At 47.5% G+C, this 17,117-nt stretch overlaps 2 protein-coding genes across 8 annotated transcripts; one reads left to right on the top strand and one right to left on the bottom strand.

Moving 5' to 3' along the window:
- Positions 1–320: 320 nt before the first annotated feature.
- On the bottom strand, positions 321–7,715 carry EXOSC1 (exosome component 1). The gene is made up of 8 exons (XM_028098580.2): positions 7,645–7,715; positions 7,424–7,539; positions 4,772–4,846; positions 3,661–3,749; positions 2,253–2,286; positions 1,690–1,740; positions 1,075–1,159; positions 321–743 (listed from the first exon to the last, which is right to left on the bottom strand). The coding sequence occupies exons 1-8, from the start codon at positions 7,709–7,711 to the stop codon at positions 637–639; spliced, it is 624 nt and encodes a 207-aa protein (XP_027954381.2). The 5' UTR covers positions 7,712–7,715; the 3' UTR covers positions 321–636.
- A 147-nt stretch (positions 7,716–7,862) lies between these two features.
- On the top strand, positions 7,863–17,066 carry ZDHHC16 (zDHHC palmitoyltransferase 16). 7 transcript variants are annotated; one of them, XM_028098579.2, is made up of 12 exons: positions 7,863–8,047; positions 8,260–8,321; positions 11,551–11,798; positions 11,966–12,160; positions 12,306–12,394; positions 12,776–12,804; positions 13,418–13,551; positions 13,686–13,733; positions 14,577–14,662; positions 15,299–15,422; positions 15,623–15,693; positions 16,481–17,066. In XM_028098579.2, exons 3-12 carry the CDS (start codon positions 11,556–11,558, stop codon positions 16,593–16,595), a joined length of 1,134 nt encoding a protein of 377 aa, XP_027954380.1. In that variant the 5' UTR covers positions 7,863–8,047; positions 8,260–8,321; positions 11,551–11,555; the 3' UTR covers positions 16,596–17,066. The 7 variants fall into 7 exon arrangements, with proteins under 7 accessions (XP_027954380.1, XP_027954379.1, XP_027954377.1 ...); XM_028098578.2 differs by lacking the exon at positions 8,260–8,321; XM_028098576.2 differs by lacking the exon at positions 8,260–8,321 and having other exon boundaries at positions 11,284–11,798.
- Positions 17,067–17,117: the final 51 nt, after the last annotated feature.

The raw sequence follows: 17,117 nt of genomic DNA, 5'->3' as shown, positions 1-17,117 counted from the left end.
CCTAATTACTTTCAGAACTACTCACATGTACCCTGAATCCCCATGTGTTCTGTAATTTGCACTAAACTGTAATCTCTCTAAATGAGATGTATATAAAGTGCTTGATCCGTGCCTGGCACATAGTAAGTACTCAATAAGTGGAAGTGCTTAAAATAGAACATAAAAAATACAAAAAAGTTTGGAGATTAGGCTTTTCCAGAGGAAGTAAGCACTTGACACATGTCAGTTAATGGGTGTCAGCAACCAGACAAACCCCTGCTCTAAATATCGTGATGCTTTTTGGATTCCCTTCCCTACTGAAGACAAGAGAAACCATAAAATCCTTTTAGTAAAAATGTTTTCTTTGTCACAGCCAAAAATATGTATTTGCAAGACTGTTAGAAGGAACAGGCTACTTCCAACATTATACAGTTTGTTTGCTGGCTCCTCCAAAAGAGAAATTGATCACTTAAAATGCACTGAAAGGTTCATAAGAAAAATATTCCACCTACAGCGGAAGCTGCTAGCAGGTTTTTCTAAAGGTGGTTGTTGGCCAACCCCAGGTGTCTGAATAAAGACAATGGCATCTTGATGTTGGGTTTATACATGTACTCTTAGAAACGGCTTACCCCTCTCCATGGGGTAAAATGTGGCTTCTTAGGTCTGCAAGAATTCAGGTTGTACTCGGGCCACTTTCCGGAATTCTTTAGTGTGGGTCTTAGGGCACTGCATCTCACACCAGCTAATGGGAACCATCTGGACACCTGGAAGGGAAGAGCTGATGTTGGAACTGGGACCCCAAATGTTTACCTAAGACTCTTCCCTTTCAAGGCTGGCTTTGAACTGAAGTATCACCAGACAACCTAGTGAACCTCACCTCATACAGAAAAAGCCTTGTTTATTCCACTGACTTATACAGTGAGTCTCCCATTACAATTATATAAGGAGAATCATTCTAATCTCAGGAGTAAGTACTGACACTCATATTGCTGCCTAGATAATTAAAAAAACAAGGGTAACGAGAAAAACAGTGGATTAATCCCAAACCACAGCTCCCAGGGACAAATAAGCACGTGGACGCATGGACCTACTCACCCGATTCACTGTGGGCCACCACCACCCCAAGTTCATTCTCAGCAGTGGTCAGGAGGTAGTTGGACTGTGCATCACCCAGGGAGATCTAGTCACACAACACTGGTAAAGGAAAATGATGGGTGATAAGTCGTCCCTCCCATAGCCACTTGAGTTGTTTTCTACTTGTATTTTTTTTTAAGATTTTATTTATTTATTCAAGAGAGAGAGAATGAAAGATAGAGAGCACGAGAGGGAGGAGGGTCAGAGGGAGAAGCAGACTCCCCGCTGAGCAGGGAGCCCGACGTGGGACTCGATCCCAGGACTCTAGGATCATGACCTGAGCCAAAGGCAGTCACTTAACCAACTGAGCCACCCAAGGCACCCTCTTTTTTTTTTTTTTTTTAAGATTTTATTTATTTGACAGAGAGAGTGAGAGAGCACAAGCAGAGGGAACAGTAGAAGGAGAGGGAGAAGCAGGCTTCCCATGGAGCAGGAAGCCCGATGTGGGGCTTGATCCCAGGACCCTGGAATCACGACCTGAGCTGAAAGCAGACGCTTAACCATCTGGGCCACCGAGGCGCCCCTCTATTTCTTATTTTGACAAAGGACCACAAGACTGCTGGGAATAAAGGATACCACTTTGGCCAAGACAATGTCACCTGGGCGGAAACTCTTATAAATCTCAACCTGTAAAAAAAAGAACAAGATTGTTAAGTGAAAGCTCTAAATCAGATCTACATGAAACTATTACCCCTCCGGTAGAAGCAGTCTACTTTTTAACCCACAGGGTGGAAGTCATCATTAGTCAAGCCAATTAACAACTTCTACTGCTTTTACAGCATCATCATATAAACAATTTTTAATTCAGTAACCTGATCAGGAATCTGACTTGGACAAAAGTTACTACAGTTGGCTCTGAAAGGATCCAGAGTAAATCTGAGGGATCAACAAAAATAAACATCTGGTTTCAAAGGCAAGGAGTAAACTAACCCCCTTCTGGTCAACAGAGCAAACAAAAATCCTAGGGAGAGGAAAAGGCCAGTGAGGAGAATGCCCCACTTTCCAGTAGGAAACACCTTAAAATTCCTTGGATCTTTGAATCTACATTCCCACAGATGTTTGAAATTCACTGGAATAATTTAAAAGGATTGAGATTCCTAAAGTCATAAGGAAAAAAAGAAAAAGGACCAACCAACAACCTTGTCTTTTTCAGTAGCTCGGACATCTTCCTTGCTATAAAAAAGAATTAACGGAAACATTAATTATCGGTGGGAAAGAATTATTCTGCAGAATCATAGTAGACAAAGAGCTACAAGAGTAGAGATAACAAGTCATAATTGGGACCCAAATGCCACGCACAGAAGTGGGGTAGAGAAGCATTCCAAGTCCTCATCCGGAGGAGAAAACCACATTCCCTTTCTTGGGTCACACACAGCAGCAGTATCGATACCTCTGACTAGTGAAAAGCAGATCAGATTTGGCAGGAAAAAATAAGGAACTTTGCTGCCTTAGGAGAGCTTGAACAGAAGCACTATAGAACCACATGGAACCCTGAGGGTGGAAAGGGCCTCAGAAGTCAAATTATCTAGCTCACAAGAATTGTTTGTCCCTTCTCAAAGAACCTACAGGAAAAAAAAATACCATTTCACCCACTAACCATTTTTAAAAATATATTTTTAAGATTTATTTATTTACCTATCTTACCGAGACAGAGGGAAAGAAGAGACCACACACAGGCATGTGAGTGGGGGGAGGACACACTCTATTTTACAGAGGGAGGGAATCTCAAGCAGACTCTCCGCTGAGCACAGAGCCCAACATAGGCTCAATCTCATGACTCATGAGATCATGGCCTGAGTTGAAATGGCAAATCGGTTGCTCAACCAACTGAGCCTCCCAGGCGCCCCTAAGACTTTATTTTTAAGTAATCTCTATACCCAAAGTGGGGCTTGAACTCACAACCCCAAGATCAAGACTGGTGCATGCTTTACTGACTAAGCCGGGCAGGTACCCCTCACCCACTAACCTTTTTAATGTCTTAAAATCCTTGGGTTTAAACTATATTAAAGAAAGGAAGATGTTTCCTAAAATGTCTTCTACTTCGTTTCATATGAATCATCCTGCATCACTAGTCTCCAGCTTAGCTCAATTCTTTTCATTTTATTTATTTATTTATTTTTATTTTTTTTAAAGATTTTTATTTATTTATTTGAGAGAGAGAGAATGAGAGACAGAGAGCACGAGCGGGAAGAGGGTCAGAGGGAGAAGCAGACTCCCTGCTGAGCAGGGAGCCCGATGCGGGACTCGATCCCGGGACTCCAGGATCATGACCTGAGCTGAAGGCAGTCGCTTAACCAACTGAGCCACCCAGGCGCCCCTCTTTTCATTTTATTTTAAAGCCCAATCTTGTCAGTATTTTCCTTTTGTCCTAGCTCATACATTTTAACATTTCCTTTGGACACTACCTGGACAGAATCAAAACACTAAGAGGAGAGCCAGAGAGGCAGGTATAGGAACTGTAATTGTTCCTAAAAATTCCAGTCCCCTGGTCTATCCTAATCTCATTCCAGGTGCTGAGGCAAAGGCAAAGACGTGAACACTGCTTACCGGATAGTTCCTCGAAAAGAGTTCTTAAGTGGTGTGGACCCTACATACAGGATGTGCACTTTGGCAAAGCGCGAATTGATGCTAGAGACCTGGATAACAGAGAAAAGATCAGCATTAGAGTAGTAGCAGTTGTCAGCTCAAGGAGGAGGCAAGAAAGTAGGAATTACCAGGATTTTAGTCCAAGCAACCCTACTAATTATAGGATTTAAGACAAGTTAACTCCTACTTAACTCTGTATAAATGATATATATAAAGTGGAATGACAGTCACTCTGGCCACCTAATAAAGTTACTGTGGGCATCCAATGAAATAATATGGAATAGATCTTGAAAAATACAGAAGCCTAACATAAAAGACACAGGGCATCACAGCAAATCTGGACCTTTAACAGATCTTGCTACAAGCCCTGTAGAGTGGACAGAATTTAAGTGTACATCTCAGCTACTGCATAATATTTGGATCACTGCCTCTTCAGTTATTTTGAGAATAACACATAGATTTTTTGCTGGAACAATTTATAAAGAGAGCAACTAAGAGCTACAAGTTAATTTAACTGGCAGAAGGTGGGGATGGGCAGGGAGTAAGGATGTATTACATTTATTGATCCGTACAGCCTTAATTTGTACTTCCCCTGAAACACCCTAAAAGATGAAATTTAACAGGAATGCTATAATATAAGGTCTTTTGCTTCTCTGCAGAATAAGATCTCAGCTTCTAGATGTTAAAAAATAGACCTCCTTATTACCCTTTGACATCCCTGTTTCCCCAACTGCATACTCAGAGACTCAGCTCAGTGAAAGAACTATGTGTGCCTGAACCTGGCTGCCTGGATCACTATCCCAGAACTTTCCAGGCCAGCACAGTCCAGTAACACTGTGATGACAGAAATGTTCTGTGCTGGCCAACAGGGCAGCTCCTAACTGTATGTGAGCACTTGAAATGTAGCTAGTGGGTGGGACTGAAGAAATGAACTTTGAATTTTGTTTAATTTTAATTCAATTAAATGGCCACATATGGCAAGTGGCTGCCATATTAGACAGTGCAGTTCCACAGTGATCATGATTTCACCACTGAACAAGTATCCTAAGCAGGGAGGTTAAGACCAACTTACCTTACAGGTTACAATAGCCCCCACATCTGGTAGTAATTGGGACTCTGTTTCTCTCATGACAGAAATGACAGGAAGCTATAGAGAAAACAATAAAATGTGAGATCCTGACTAAGCCTTGCATAAAGGTAATCTGTGGCTTAAGAGTAATGTAGGAATGCTTTGGTCCAGAGCTGAGATCACAAGGATGGGTGGACTATAGACTCATATGTGCCCAGAGCAGACAGCCTTAGAAATTTTAGGCAATAGGAAGGTCAAGGGGCCATTCTTCAAGGGAAGAATGCTACTAGAAGACATAATCTAATCATTTCAGATCAGTTCTAACAAGGTTTTTGGTGATTTTCTTGGGTTTCTTGGTATATAACCATTGTCTATCATCATGGATAACTTGACTCCTCCAAAGTTATACTACTTCCCTCTGTTTCTCACTTTATTGTACTGGCTAGAATTTCCAAATAAATGTTCTATAATAATGGCCATATTTGATTTCTTCTATTTTAAACGAATGCTTGTAGTTTTCTCTTTGAGCATGGTATTGGTTGTTGGTGTAAGACAGTATCTTTTTTTAAAGATTTTAGAGATAGAGCGCGTGCATGAGCAAATGGGGAGAGGGGCAGAGGGAGAGAGAATCCCAAGCAGACTCCCCACTGAGTGGGGGTGGGGGAGCACTGACACGGGGCTCGATCCCAGGATCCTGAGATCATGACTTGAGCTGAAATCCAGAGTCGGATGCTCAACTAAGCCACCCAGGCACCCCAAGACAGATATTTTGAGCCTCATCTTTTATTTACCTCTCCCTCACTTACTATGCTTCAGTTCCCCAGCCTTCTTTCAGTTTCACTAATTCATTAAACATCTTCCCATCTCAGAATTTGTGTTCAACCTGTTCTTTCTGTCAGGACTGTGCTCTCCCCACCTACCCAATTTTTATTTATCCTTTAGATTAAGGTTAAATGTCGCTTCTCCTGACTATGGTGGGTTTGTCTTTTACATGTTCTCATGGTAACCTGTAATATTCTTTCAACATAGTCATCCCATTTGTAGCCATGAACTAATTTGAGCATTTACTTGTTTACAATTTATGTCTGTGTCCCTTGATAACAGAAACCATGTGTATTTGGCTCGTTACCATATCTCTAGAGGTCAGCATTGCACCTAGCACATGAAAATGCTCAATAAATATTTCTATGAGGGGCGCCTGGGTGGGTCAGTTGGTTAAGTGTCTGCCTTCGGCTTGGCTCATGATCTCAGAGTCCTGGGATTGAGCCCTGCATCGGGCTCCCTGCTCAGCGGGAAGCCTTCTTCTCCCTCTCGCACTCCCCCTGCTTGTGTTCCCTCTCTCACTGTGTCTCTCTCTGTCAAATAAATAAATAAAATCTTTAAAAAAATAAAATAATAAATAAATATTTCTATGAAATGAATAAACTTAGATAAGTTAAAGACATTCCCAAAATTGACTGAATAAAAAGTCTCTCATTTTACATATGAGGACAAAACTAAAACCAGAGAGATCAAGTTTCTTTCTTTTTTTTTAAAGATTTTATTTATTTATTTGACAGATAGATAGAAAGCACAAGTAGGCAGAGTGGCAGGCAGAGGGAGAGGGAGAAGCAGGCTCCCCGCTGAGCAGGGAGCCGGACGTGGGACTCGATCCCAGGACCCTAGGATCATGACCTGAGCTGAAGACAGCCACTTACCGGACTGAGCCACCCAGGCGCCCCCCAAGAGATCAAGTTTCTAACCTAAAGCAGAAACAAGGTCTAGTTAGCCAGTACCTAAATGTTCTAATTCTGAATCCTCTTTCTACTATGCTCCCTGTCTTTAAGCTGCTCCTTCCAAGACTGTTTATCTGATCCTGGGCTAATCCTGGATCAGCCTTTGGAACTAGAGAGAACAGTGTTAGGCATTCAACAAACATTTACTGAGCATAGGCCCTTGTGCTTGGCACTAAAGGTATGGTGGGAAGGTTTGCTTCACATGGAACTTAGAGTCTAGTAAGGGAAGAGTCTAGGGGGAACATGTAACTGAATGTTTAATTGTATGCAAAGATGAGCGCGCGGAAAGAAAGAAATTTAGTTCTTTGTGAGAGTTTAACAAAACAAACAAAAAATAAAAGCTCACAAAACTCCTTTCCTTGACTAGTGGGTCTAGCATGGCTTCTCTCATAAAGTGATACTAGAAAGGCTATCTGAAAGATAGGTAGGAATTAAACAGGCTAAGGAGATGAGCGTGTTACAAATAGATGCCGTGTGTACAAAGGCTCCGTGGCAGGAGAGAGCTTACCCCACTAGCGACAGTGAAAGAATCCTATATGACTAGACTGCAGAGTGAGGTGGGAATGGCGGAGCAAGATGAAACCGGAGAGGTGGGCGACATTTGGACAAGATTCAGCTCACTGCAGGGCTGAGTCCGCCTCTGCTCGTCCCCTAACTTCCTTCCCCGAGTGTCCGCAATATAATGAAGCGAGAGCAACACATCTGGTCTGTGGTGGCTAAGTGCCCAGCAGTGGAGACCTCAGCTGGAAGAAACTCGGAGACCAGCTGTTCTGCTGAGGCACTAAAGACGCGTCCGTAGAGCCCCTGCCTAATGACCGCGAAATCAAAACCAGCCTAAAAAAAAGGAAGAGAAGGAGGAAATGGGAAGCTGTCCCTTTACCGCGCCGTTCTCGCTGCTCTTCGTCAGGCAGCCAGCAAGCGACGAAAAGATGTAGCCATGTCGGGTGTAAGTGCCGCTGCCCGGGCTGCCCTCCTCCAAGTTACACAGACGTTCGCCTGAAGAAAAACGCTGCATTAGTCACGGGTCCCCATAAGGTGTTGGCCATCCAGCCTTCCTGCCTCTGTCCCACCCAGAATTCGCTATGGGCCCCGCACACTTACCCGGAATGCAGTACCTCACGGGTGGCGCCATGACTGCCACTGGAGGGAAACGAAGTCGACTTCTCATTGGCCGAAATTCAGGAGCAGTTTCACAGTAAGAAACGCGCCAATTGGTGTGATTTATCACGTGATCGTCGGGAGCTCCTTCTCCGGGAAACTTTATTTCCCAGGTTGCCCCGGGACCAGTCCGGGGGCGGGGCTCCAGACCGCCTGCGCGTGCGCCTGTGGTCCAGGATGGCCTGGCGGCGGGTCCCAGTTTGCGGGCTGGTGCTGTGGGTGGCGGGCGATGGTTGGTTGGACTGAGACGGGCCCGGCCGGGTTGCGGAGCTGGAGGGGGTGGCAGTGAGCGGCGGCGGAGGCTGTGGGGTTCCATTTGGCTGACTGGGGAGTCGGCAGGCGGCAGGTAAGAGCGGAGCCGCGGCCTTTGCTCCCAGTGCTGCCCTTTTTTCTAGGGTCGGGCCCTGTTCGGGGCCTTTTCGTGAGCCCGGGTTCCTGTTCTCTTCTTGCCCCGCCCTGCACGGCAGTGCCCTGCACAAGTCTTGGGGAGTGCCCCTTCGGGCAGCGTAACGCGCGGAGCTGGAAGGAGGTCAGCCAACCCACTTGCCCATTTTACAGATTTGGAAGCTCACATCCAGAGACAGGATTTGACTTGTCCAGTGGCTCAAAGATAGTTCAAGGTAGAGCCCAAACGGGAACCCAAGTTTTTGTTTTGTTTTGTTTTGTTTTTCACTTCCAGTCCATCGCACTTTGACTACGCCACCCCATTCAGGAATAAAGCCTGTTCCCGGTTTTTATTGACTGCAGCTTCAGATCTTGCAGTCGGATCCTCTCAAGCGGATCTCAGGTCGTGTGGGCCCATCCTTAACTTTTTCTCTTTCAAACATGTTAGTCCGGAAGGGAAGTCTGCACGAGTAGAATGCCGCTCTTACTGATGACTGACAACTACTGCTTAACACAGCAAACATCCTGAGAGCAGCATCTTTGTCCAGATGAGATTTGCTATGACTTTCATCTCAGTTTCCCTTGCCTTCTGGTGGCTTTGGAATATGTCCCTCCCTGTGCAAACCCTCTAGCCCCCACCAATCCAGTTTCCCCTTGGAAAACAGATGGTGACTTAGAGCCTTGGAAAGAGGGGAGTGCTGTGGCCATCAATCCCCTCTAATCTGGTGGCAGACGGCACTATGGCCTGTGGTTGCTACTGAGGGATCAGAGTACTAAAGGCTTGTGCTTGGGGTGATAGTGAAGCTCTGCTTTGCTCTGTTTCCTCCCGTGTTCACTCTGATTCTCCACCCCCCACCACAACACACACGCACACACACACAATTTTTTTCAATTCTGGTTTAGCTCAATTTCTTGAGAAATGAGGAACTTCGTATGTTCAAGTGTGGTCCCATGGACCACAGTATCTCTTCCCTGGCATCCCCATACCCTCTAAACCCCACTAGCTAAAATGAGTTGGGAGGGAGTTGGCTTCAAACTCTTCACTCAAATCTGATCTGTAGCTCTGCATCTACAAGCTTTCAGTTTACATGTTTGGGTTGATTTCTGGTTGGACATATTTTCTAAAATCCTTTCTAGCTCTTAAGTGCTATGATTCTAACAATGGTTTCTATTTCTTTTTACTGACCATGAAGAATGATAGCATCAGATACTTTTTTAGTGTTACCACATTGGCAGGAGTGCACTTGCTATTATTTGTAGCACAGATAGACGTCTGACCAGCCTCACCACTTCTGCATCCTCCATTCTTTCAACAAGCAATTATTGAGCCCTTCTATGAGCCAGGTTATTGTGCTAGGCATTTTGTGAACTTTTCATTTATACCTTAACCAAGTGTATATATAGAACAATAAAGGGTTAGAGCTGGAAAGGACCTTAGCATTTAACCCTACCCTGTCACTGAATGAGGACACAAGGAGATTGAGTTCCAGCAGGGTTGGGTGATTTGCCCAAGGTCACAGAGCTACTTAAGGGCAGTATGGAGCCCTAAGTAGTCAAGTTATGGGGTAGAGTAAGTCTAGTCCTTGAGGCAGGCATTTCCTATAGAGCTCAGGAATACCAGAGGTGGTTGAGGACAGTCTGAAAGGTGGAGAATCGGAAAAGGAATGTTTCTGGGTTTTTTGTAGACAGGAGAGATGGCATATAATTTGTGTTCATAACAGGTGGGGAAGGCATCTTATTTGCAAGCTGTTGTTGTAAAGAGTATTTTAGCAAATAGGAAACTCTCCATTAGCCACAGTAAGGGAATGAACAGTGATGTGGACAATCTGAGTCACTTGGATTTGTTGTGGGGTAAAATGTTCCTCTCTTACATTTGACTACAGCCATGCACTATTTTGAAAATTCATGCTTCAAGCCAAATCATGGTTCCAAGCAACAGGACTCCAACTCAAGAGGAAGTAGGAAGGATCACTTTTTCCTTTCTTTCGTTTCAACACTGCTTCTTAAATCTCTTAGCTCCTAGGAGTGATGGGAATGGCCAGTTTCTTTATTCTGATGCACCGTAGGTCCTTACTGAATTGTCTTTCTTCTCTTTGCTGGTCTTGTCTCCCGGATTCCTTTTTGCCTTAGGTCATTACAGGACTTGTGGAAGGAGGTAATGAAGTAGTTTTTTGTTGTTGTTGTTGTTTTGAAAGGCCTCTAGTGATTAGCCAGTGTGCAAGGAGAGTACCTTGCTCCAGTTACTGAACTGAAACCAACACTCCAGTGGAGCAGCCTCCTCCAGTTTCTGTTGGGTTTTGAGCTGCCTGTTAAATAAGTCAGTGGAGTTGCTGAGGACAGAGTAGCCCTAGGGGAAAATCAGATAATTTCTTTTCTGGTAAGGGCTTTAAGCTGCAGAATTGAGGAGACTAACGTTGAAGGAGCCCATGACTTCTGTGCTGGATGTTGCCTGGGCAGCTGACCTGCCATGGCTATTGAGTGAAGTAGAAATCACATAGAGGAGGTGAAGGTACTTGCAGGGTGGGAATGCTGGTTGGGAAGCTTGGGGCCAAGGGCAGCAGCTGCAGAGAAGACTCATGAGTGTCCAGCTAGAACTGGGCAGGGGAGATTCATCACAGAGGATAGGCTCTGTGGTCTTCATGAACCACAGCATGAAGGCCCCTCTCCCACTGCCAGGGTCTCCTGCCTGTGGTGTTATTCTGCTGTGAACAACTGAAATTGTCTTGACTTTTGTATCCTTGGGGTGGGGCTGGGACTGGAATTGGAGACAAAGCATCTTATGTCATGCAGGATAGCTGAGGTGTCCTGACAGAAGGCAGGGACTCTCATGCTCCCAGGTTGGGTCTGGTGGCCTGTAATATCAGCTCAGAGAAAGTAGGAAAGATGAATATCTTTTGCAGAGATTCAGCACCAGGGCAGATCTAGATGTAGGATCCACATGCTACGCACTTACTTCCCCACTGGCCATTCCTTGGTGAAGAACAGTTGTCAGGAAGTAGGTCGATGGGGTGCAGCAGGCAGGATACCCCTGGAGTCCTCTGCTATGATGGCCATGTCCACAGAGGCTTGGCGGCAGCTTTGTGCACATCAGCTGTGCTCCACCCAGGGGTCTGTCTACACAGGCAACTCTAGAGACCCTGCCTTGGCTTGGAGCAGGCTGCCTCTCCCTCAGCCCTTTACTGTGGCCCTTCGCTCTAGGCGTGCCTCATCTTGGATTTGCAGTGCACCCAAGTAGTGTGATGTAAGTAGGGTTTCTGCAGGCTCAGAGCCTCCGGCCCCTACCCCGTGTGATCTGGTTGGGACACCGGCACCAGCCATTCCGCAGAGAAGTGAAGTGACCTCCCTACTTCCCACAGCTGGTGGCTGGCCCAGGTGGGCGTTGTCCTAGGTCTTCGCCTCCTCCTCCCTGGTGGGCTAGGGAGGGCTGGGACTGGGCTGGCTCCTCCCAATGGTGTGCTCTCCTAGGAGCCATGCGGGGCCCGCGGAGCCTGCTGCTGGGGCCCGCCCGCCTCTGCCTGCGCCTGCTTCTGCTCCTGGGCTCCAGGCGCCGCCGCCCGCCTCTGCTCCGGGGCCTGGTACAGCGCTGGCGCTACAGCAAGGTCTGCCTGCGCTCCCTGCTCTACAACTCCTTTGGGGGCAGTGACGCCGCTGTCGATGCTGCCTTTGAGCCTATCTACTGGCTGGTGGACAACGTGATCCGCTGGTGTGGGGTGGTGAGTGATGCCCAGGGATGTTTTGGGCTAGCAGAAGGACATGTGTCTGGTGGACCCACATTGGGTTTGGGACCCACACCAGCCCCCTACCCCAGGGAAATTCCTGAGTCTGCTCTTGGTGTTGGCAAACTCTCACTGTGTCTCCCCGACCTCACGGGTGTTGGCAGGTGTTCGTGGTGCTGGTGATTGTGCTGACCAGCTCCATCGTGGCCATCGCCTACCTGTGTGTCCTGCCTCTCATCCTCCGAACGTACTCAGTGCCACGGCTTTGCTGGCACTTCTTCTACAGCCACTGGAATCTGATCCTTATCGTCTTCCATTACTACCAGGCCATCACCACTCCACCTGGATACCCACCCCAGGTGGGTCCCCATGGGCATGTGGGAGGCATAGAGCTGCCGGCTGTGGGAGCAGCCCCAGGGGTGGGGAGGGAGAGTGCCTTGGTATCTTCTGAGGTACAAAACTGGGCTGTCACAGTTGTCCTGATGCTTTTCTCCCTTTGCACAGGGCAGGAATGATATCGCAACAGTCTCCATCTGTAAGAAGTGCATTTACCCCAAGCCAGCCCGAACACACCACTGCAGCATCTGCAATAGGTGGGTCTTGGCTTTGCTCGCTGTGAACCCCAGCTATGGCCCTTTTGCTGAAACCCTAGGGCAAAATTTAAACCTAAAGTTTGAGAAGACGTTCATGAAACGCCCGTCATATACCAGGCAGCATGCCCTCACAGCGTGACACCTGGTCCTCAGGATGGTCCTGGGCTAGGCATTGTCACCACTTACGGACACTGAGCTTCAGAGATGAGTTAACCTTGTCAAAGATCATGTAGCCAATGAAGCAGGGTTTGAAGCAAGGCCTGTCTTCAAAGTCTGTGCCCTTTCCACCTCAGCAGGATGCTGGGCCTTGTAGGAAAGGATGAGCACTGACCTCTCAAGAACCTTGGCCACCGTAACAGAGCCTGTGTCCCTCCCTCACAGGTGTGTGCTGAAGATGGATCATCACTGCCGTATCCTTTTATGATCTCTTCTGCCTGAGGCCTTTCTTTAGCTCCAGAGCCCTGCACTGGGTTGTGGTGCCACAACCAAGGCATCATCCCTCCTAAGACACTGGGCTTATGAAAAGTTAGTAGAAGAGGAGTGGAGGGGACTGGTCATCTCCGGGGTGGGGGGTGGGGGGAAGCCGGAGACTTATAAGCTCTCTATGGGACAGATCTTGGAGCAGGGCATCTATTCTAACAGTTCTTTCTTTTGTAGACTGTCATGCTAACATCTGTGGGGTGTTAAGATATGTTTAGGCTTCATGTTGTCCACTGGGTGTGCCAGATAGAACCATTGGTCCCCTTCTGCTGTCCCATACAGGTGGCTGGTTAACCCCAGTTAGGTTGAAGTATTGGCAGATTCATTTTGCTGAAGGATTTCAGTTTTCACAACTTCCCAGTGGGACTAGTGAAGGCTCTGAAAAGCTTTAACCTCTGGAAACAGTCCCATATTTTCCTGCCTTTGAGGAATAGTTCTTGGTGACTGGAAGCCCTGTGTTTGGGTGATGCCATCATGAAGCAGGGATGAACCAGAGAGACCAGAAGCTCTGTTTGATCTTGTCCTTAATCCTTCCCCCACCAGCCTGGCTAAACAACTGTGTGGGCCACTATAACCATCGGTACTTCTTCTCTTTCTGCTTTTTCATGACTTTGGGCTGTGTCTACTGCAGCTACGGAAGTTGGGACCTTTTCCGGGAAGCTTATGCTGCCATCGAGGTGAGCCCATAGTTAGGAGCAGGACAGCTCAGTAGAATTGTGGGGCATGGAATCTGTCCCTAAGAAGTGGGGCTGGTAGCACCCCTGCCCTAGAGGCCTGAGAGTATAACCAGTACTGTTTTCCATCCCCTTAGAAAATGAAACAGCTCGACAAGAACAAACTACAGGCGGTTGCCAACCAGGTGGGCCGTCCCCACCCCACTGCCTCCTGCTGCTCAGGCCAGGGGGATGGGGTTGCTGAGGCAGCAGGGGCCCACCTGCTAGTGGAGTTGTAGAGACTGGCTGAGGGGCCTCTCAAGACTGGATCAGGGGTGTTCTGGGAAGCTATCTGCTGACCGAGTGGCTTGGGGTAAACTGAAGTCCCTGGTTTGTGACAGTTTTGGGCTCTCTACCCCATTATCACCTTTTTTGGGCTGAGCAAGGGCTCTGCCTTGGTGATGGCCTGAGCAGCAAGGAGTCTGTGTTAGTGTGTGTAATGGGGTTCCAGGGGACAGAGATCAGGCTGGGCCAGTCTGATCACCCTTTGGTCCTGGTCTTTCTGCGTCCGTTGTCAGGATCGTCCCTTCTCCCGGGCCTTTTAGGACCCCTGAGAGGTTCTGGCCTCACGACTGTACCACTTATCTCTGCTGCCCTTTCAGCCCTTAATCGGAGCTCAGTTCTCCCTGCTTGTGCTCGTATTCTGGGTGTGGGCCTCCTCTCTTGAGGATTGCAGCCACATAGCGAGGGAGTTATCCCTGGGAAGTGTAGTGGCTTCCCCTGGAGCCCCATTTGTGTTGTCAAATCTGGAGGCCCAGGGTCGGCTCCTCCTGTGCTTTGCCATCCTGTCCAGACCCGCTCTGCCCAGTGTGTGTCCACATGGTGATGCGCCAGGCCTGGCCCACCCATCTGGCTGCCACCCTGACTCCTCTGTGGCTTAACTCCCTACTTTCTCACCCTGGGCTTTGGTCCCTTCCCTGCCTGTAGGTGCTGGGGGCTGTGGTGGAGACCAACAGAGCAAATGAACTCCCTTGCTCTTCTTTCTCTAGACTTATCACCAGACCCCACCACCCACCTTCTCCTTCCGAGAAAGGGTGACTCACAAGAGTCTTGTCTACCTCTGGTTCCTCTGCAGGTATTGAACATTCATTTTTGACACTTTAATGGGGGGCAGCTTTGGGAAAACAATTCCAGTGCCCATGTGTAGGTAGGGACCCAGTCGTCATCTGCCACTCTTCTTAGTGTGACTTAGCTTGGCAGAGAGTTGGTGCTTCATTTTCTTCAGTGTTCTGGGGCAGGGAGTGCTAAGGATGCTAGCACTGAGTGTTCTGTGCCAAGGTAAGTTAAACTCCTGCCTCAGGGTAGGGCAGTGCAATTTCCAGATGAGAACTGAAGAGGAGAGGGTGAGGTGAGTTGCTGTGTGATCATAGCTGGGAACGGGAGAGCTGCAGTTGGAACTGTGTGCCTCCTGTTCTAAACCTGGTGCTTTCTCTCCTGTTTCCTAAGCATGGGGATTTTAGGAGAGTTGGACCATTTTTATTAGCAATGCAGACTTGTTTCCCCACCCTTCTTTCCACGTGTCAATGCTTCTTCGTTGGTGTTTCTTATAGATGTACTGAAGCAACAACTCACCTAGGATGTAGGCTGGGAGATAAGACTTAGGCAGAGAGGTCTCTAGTGGATCATTGCTCAGCTCAGTTTCAGATTCAGACCTACTTGTAGCCGCCCCCTCCCCTAAGCTCGCCACCAATCTTGGCCCCTCTTTTCTTAGTTCCGTAGCACTTGCCTTGGGTGCCCTAACTGTATGGCATGCTGTTCTCATCAGTCGAGGTGAGACTAGTATCGAAAGGCACATCAACAAGAAGGAGAGACGTCGGCTGCAGGCCAAGGGCAGAGTGAGTAGGGCTGAGGGCTTGGGGTGGAGGGTAACTGAACCTGCTGTCCTGAAAACAGAAGCCATGGTCAGGGCCAATAGGCATCATAAAAGGTCAGAACTTGCCTAGCTGAGCCTTAGCTTAGCCAGTTTAGGCTCTAAAATTAGGAGGGGATTAAGTGAAAAGGGGTTTGTAGAAACCTGTGTTTTTCTTGGCTCTAGGTTTTTAGGAATCATTACAACTACGGCTGCTTGGACAACTGGAAGGTATTCCTGGGTGTGGACACAGGAAGGTAAAGTAAAACATCTAGACCAGTGCCATCCAGTAGAACTCTTTGTGATAAGAGAAGTTTTCTGTACCTATGCCATTTAAGACATTAGCCACTAGCCACATATGGTTGCTGAACACTTGAAACATGGCTAATGCACCCATAAATTGTATTTTTAATTTAATTTTCACTAATTTAAATAGACACATGTGGCTAGTGGCTACCACTGCAGATCTAGACTCTGGGAGTAGAGACCACTGTTCATTTGAGCCAAAGGGGCTTACGGCCAAAACTGTGTGGTGTACATGCATATGAGGCTTACAGATGACCACAACAGAACCCTGAGAGCTGTTGTCAAGAAGGGACCTCTAGGGAGGACATAGTGACCACCAACCTCCTCCCATTTGTATGGCAGTGTCTGGAGTTCAAGCCAGCAACATGTAGGATCGCAGTAATCTATTTGTAACAGAAGTCCTAAGACAAAAAAATGAAGTTCGCTCCCTGAGCCCACTTTTCAAATTGCAATTCCCAAGACAGTAATAATCAGGTGACCAGAAGTACCTGCCCTCTTCCCTTTCCCGTCCTCATTACAGTCCTGCCTGTCACTGCTTGCAGTGGCCCCTTAGAAGTTTAGCTTGAAACCTCTAAAGGCCCTCGAGGCACCAGAGGGCATACTGCACAAATTAGAACTTTTGTTACCTTTGGGGTTAATGCCAAGGTGGCTTCAGGATACTTTGAATCCTTGCTGAGGACTGAGGATCGGGAAGACCAGGAACTCTTGGAACTCAAGACATTCTATCTTCTCTTGTAGGCACTGGCTTACTCGGGTGCTGTTACCTTCCAGTCATCTGCCCCATGGGAATGGAATGAGCTGGGACCCCCCTCCCTGGGTGACTGCTCACTCAGCCTCTGTGATGGCAGTGTGAGCTGGATTGTGTCAGCCATAGCTTGAGCACCACTCTGCTTCCTGCATTGTCTCAAGGGCCTCCAAGGATAGCTTCTTGGAATCCTTGGGCAAAAAGAGTCAGTGGGCCTGCCTTCGAGTACCATGCAGGGACAACTCAAGGACCAATCTCCTGGCTACTGCAGAAACAAGGCATGATGTGGAAAAATCCTAGGACTGACGGACCTTTACTCAGCTCAGGCAAACTGAAGTTCCAGCCCCACACTGGAGATTAGGCAGCTAGCAACCTTGCCAGGTGCTGACCCCAACCTCCTCCAGGTTCCAGCACTGGGGTTGGCCACCACCTCTTCCACTTGCTATCTGAGAAAACACCTGAACAGTAGAATGGAGATTCTGGCTTCTCAACAGGGCAAGACACCAGTCCTACTGCTGAGGTCACTGCCACTTCTCACATGCTGCTGAAGGTGAAAAATAAAGGTATTTGATTTTTAAAGATATGTAGCTTCTCTTTGCTTTTACTAGAGGGTGAGGAAGGGAGAAGTCA

This window comes from Eumetopias jubatus, unplaced genomic scaffold, assembly GCF_037043125.1.
Source record: "Eumetopias jubatus isolate StellerSeaLion01/CBP00866 unplaced genomic scaffold, mEumJub1_p1.0 scaffold_17, whole genome shotgun sequence".
Lineage (NCBI taxonomy): Eukaryota > Metazoa > Chordata > Mammalia > Carnivora > Otariidae > Eumetopias > Eumetopias jubatus.
Note: the sequence above shows the minus strand (reverse complement) of the source record. Positions and strands in the feature narration are given on the sequence as shown.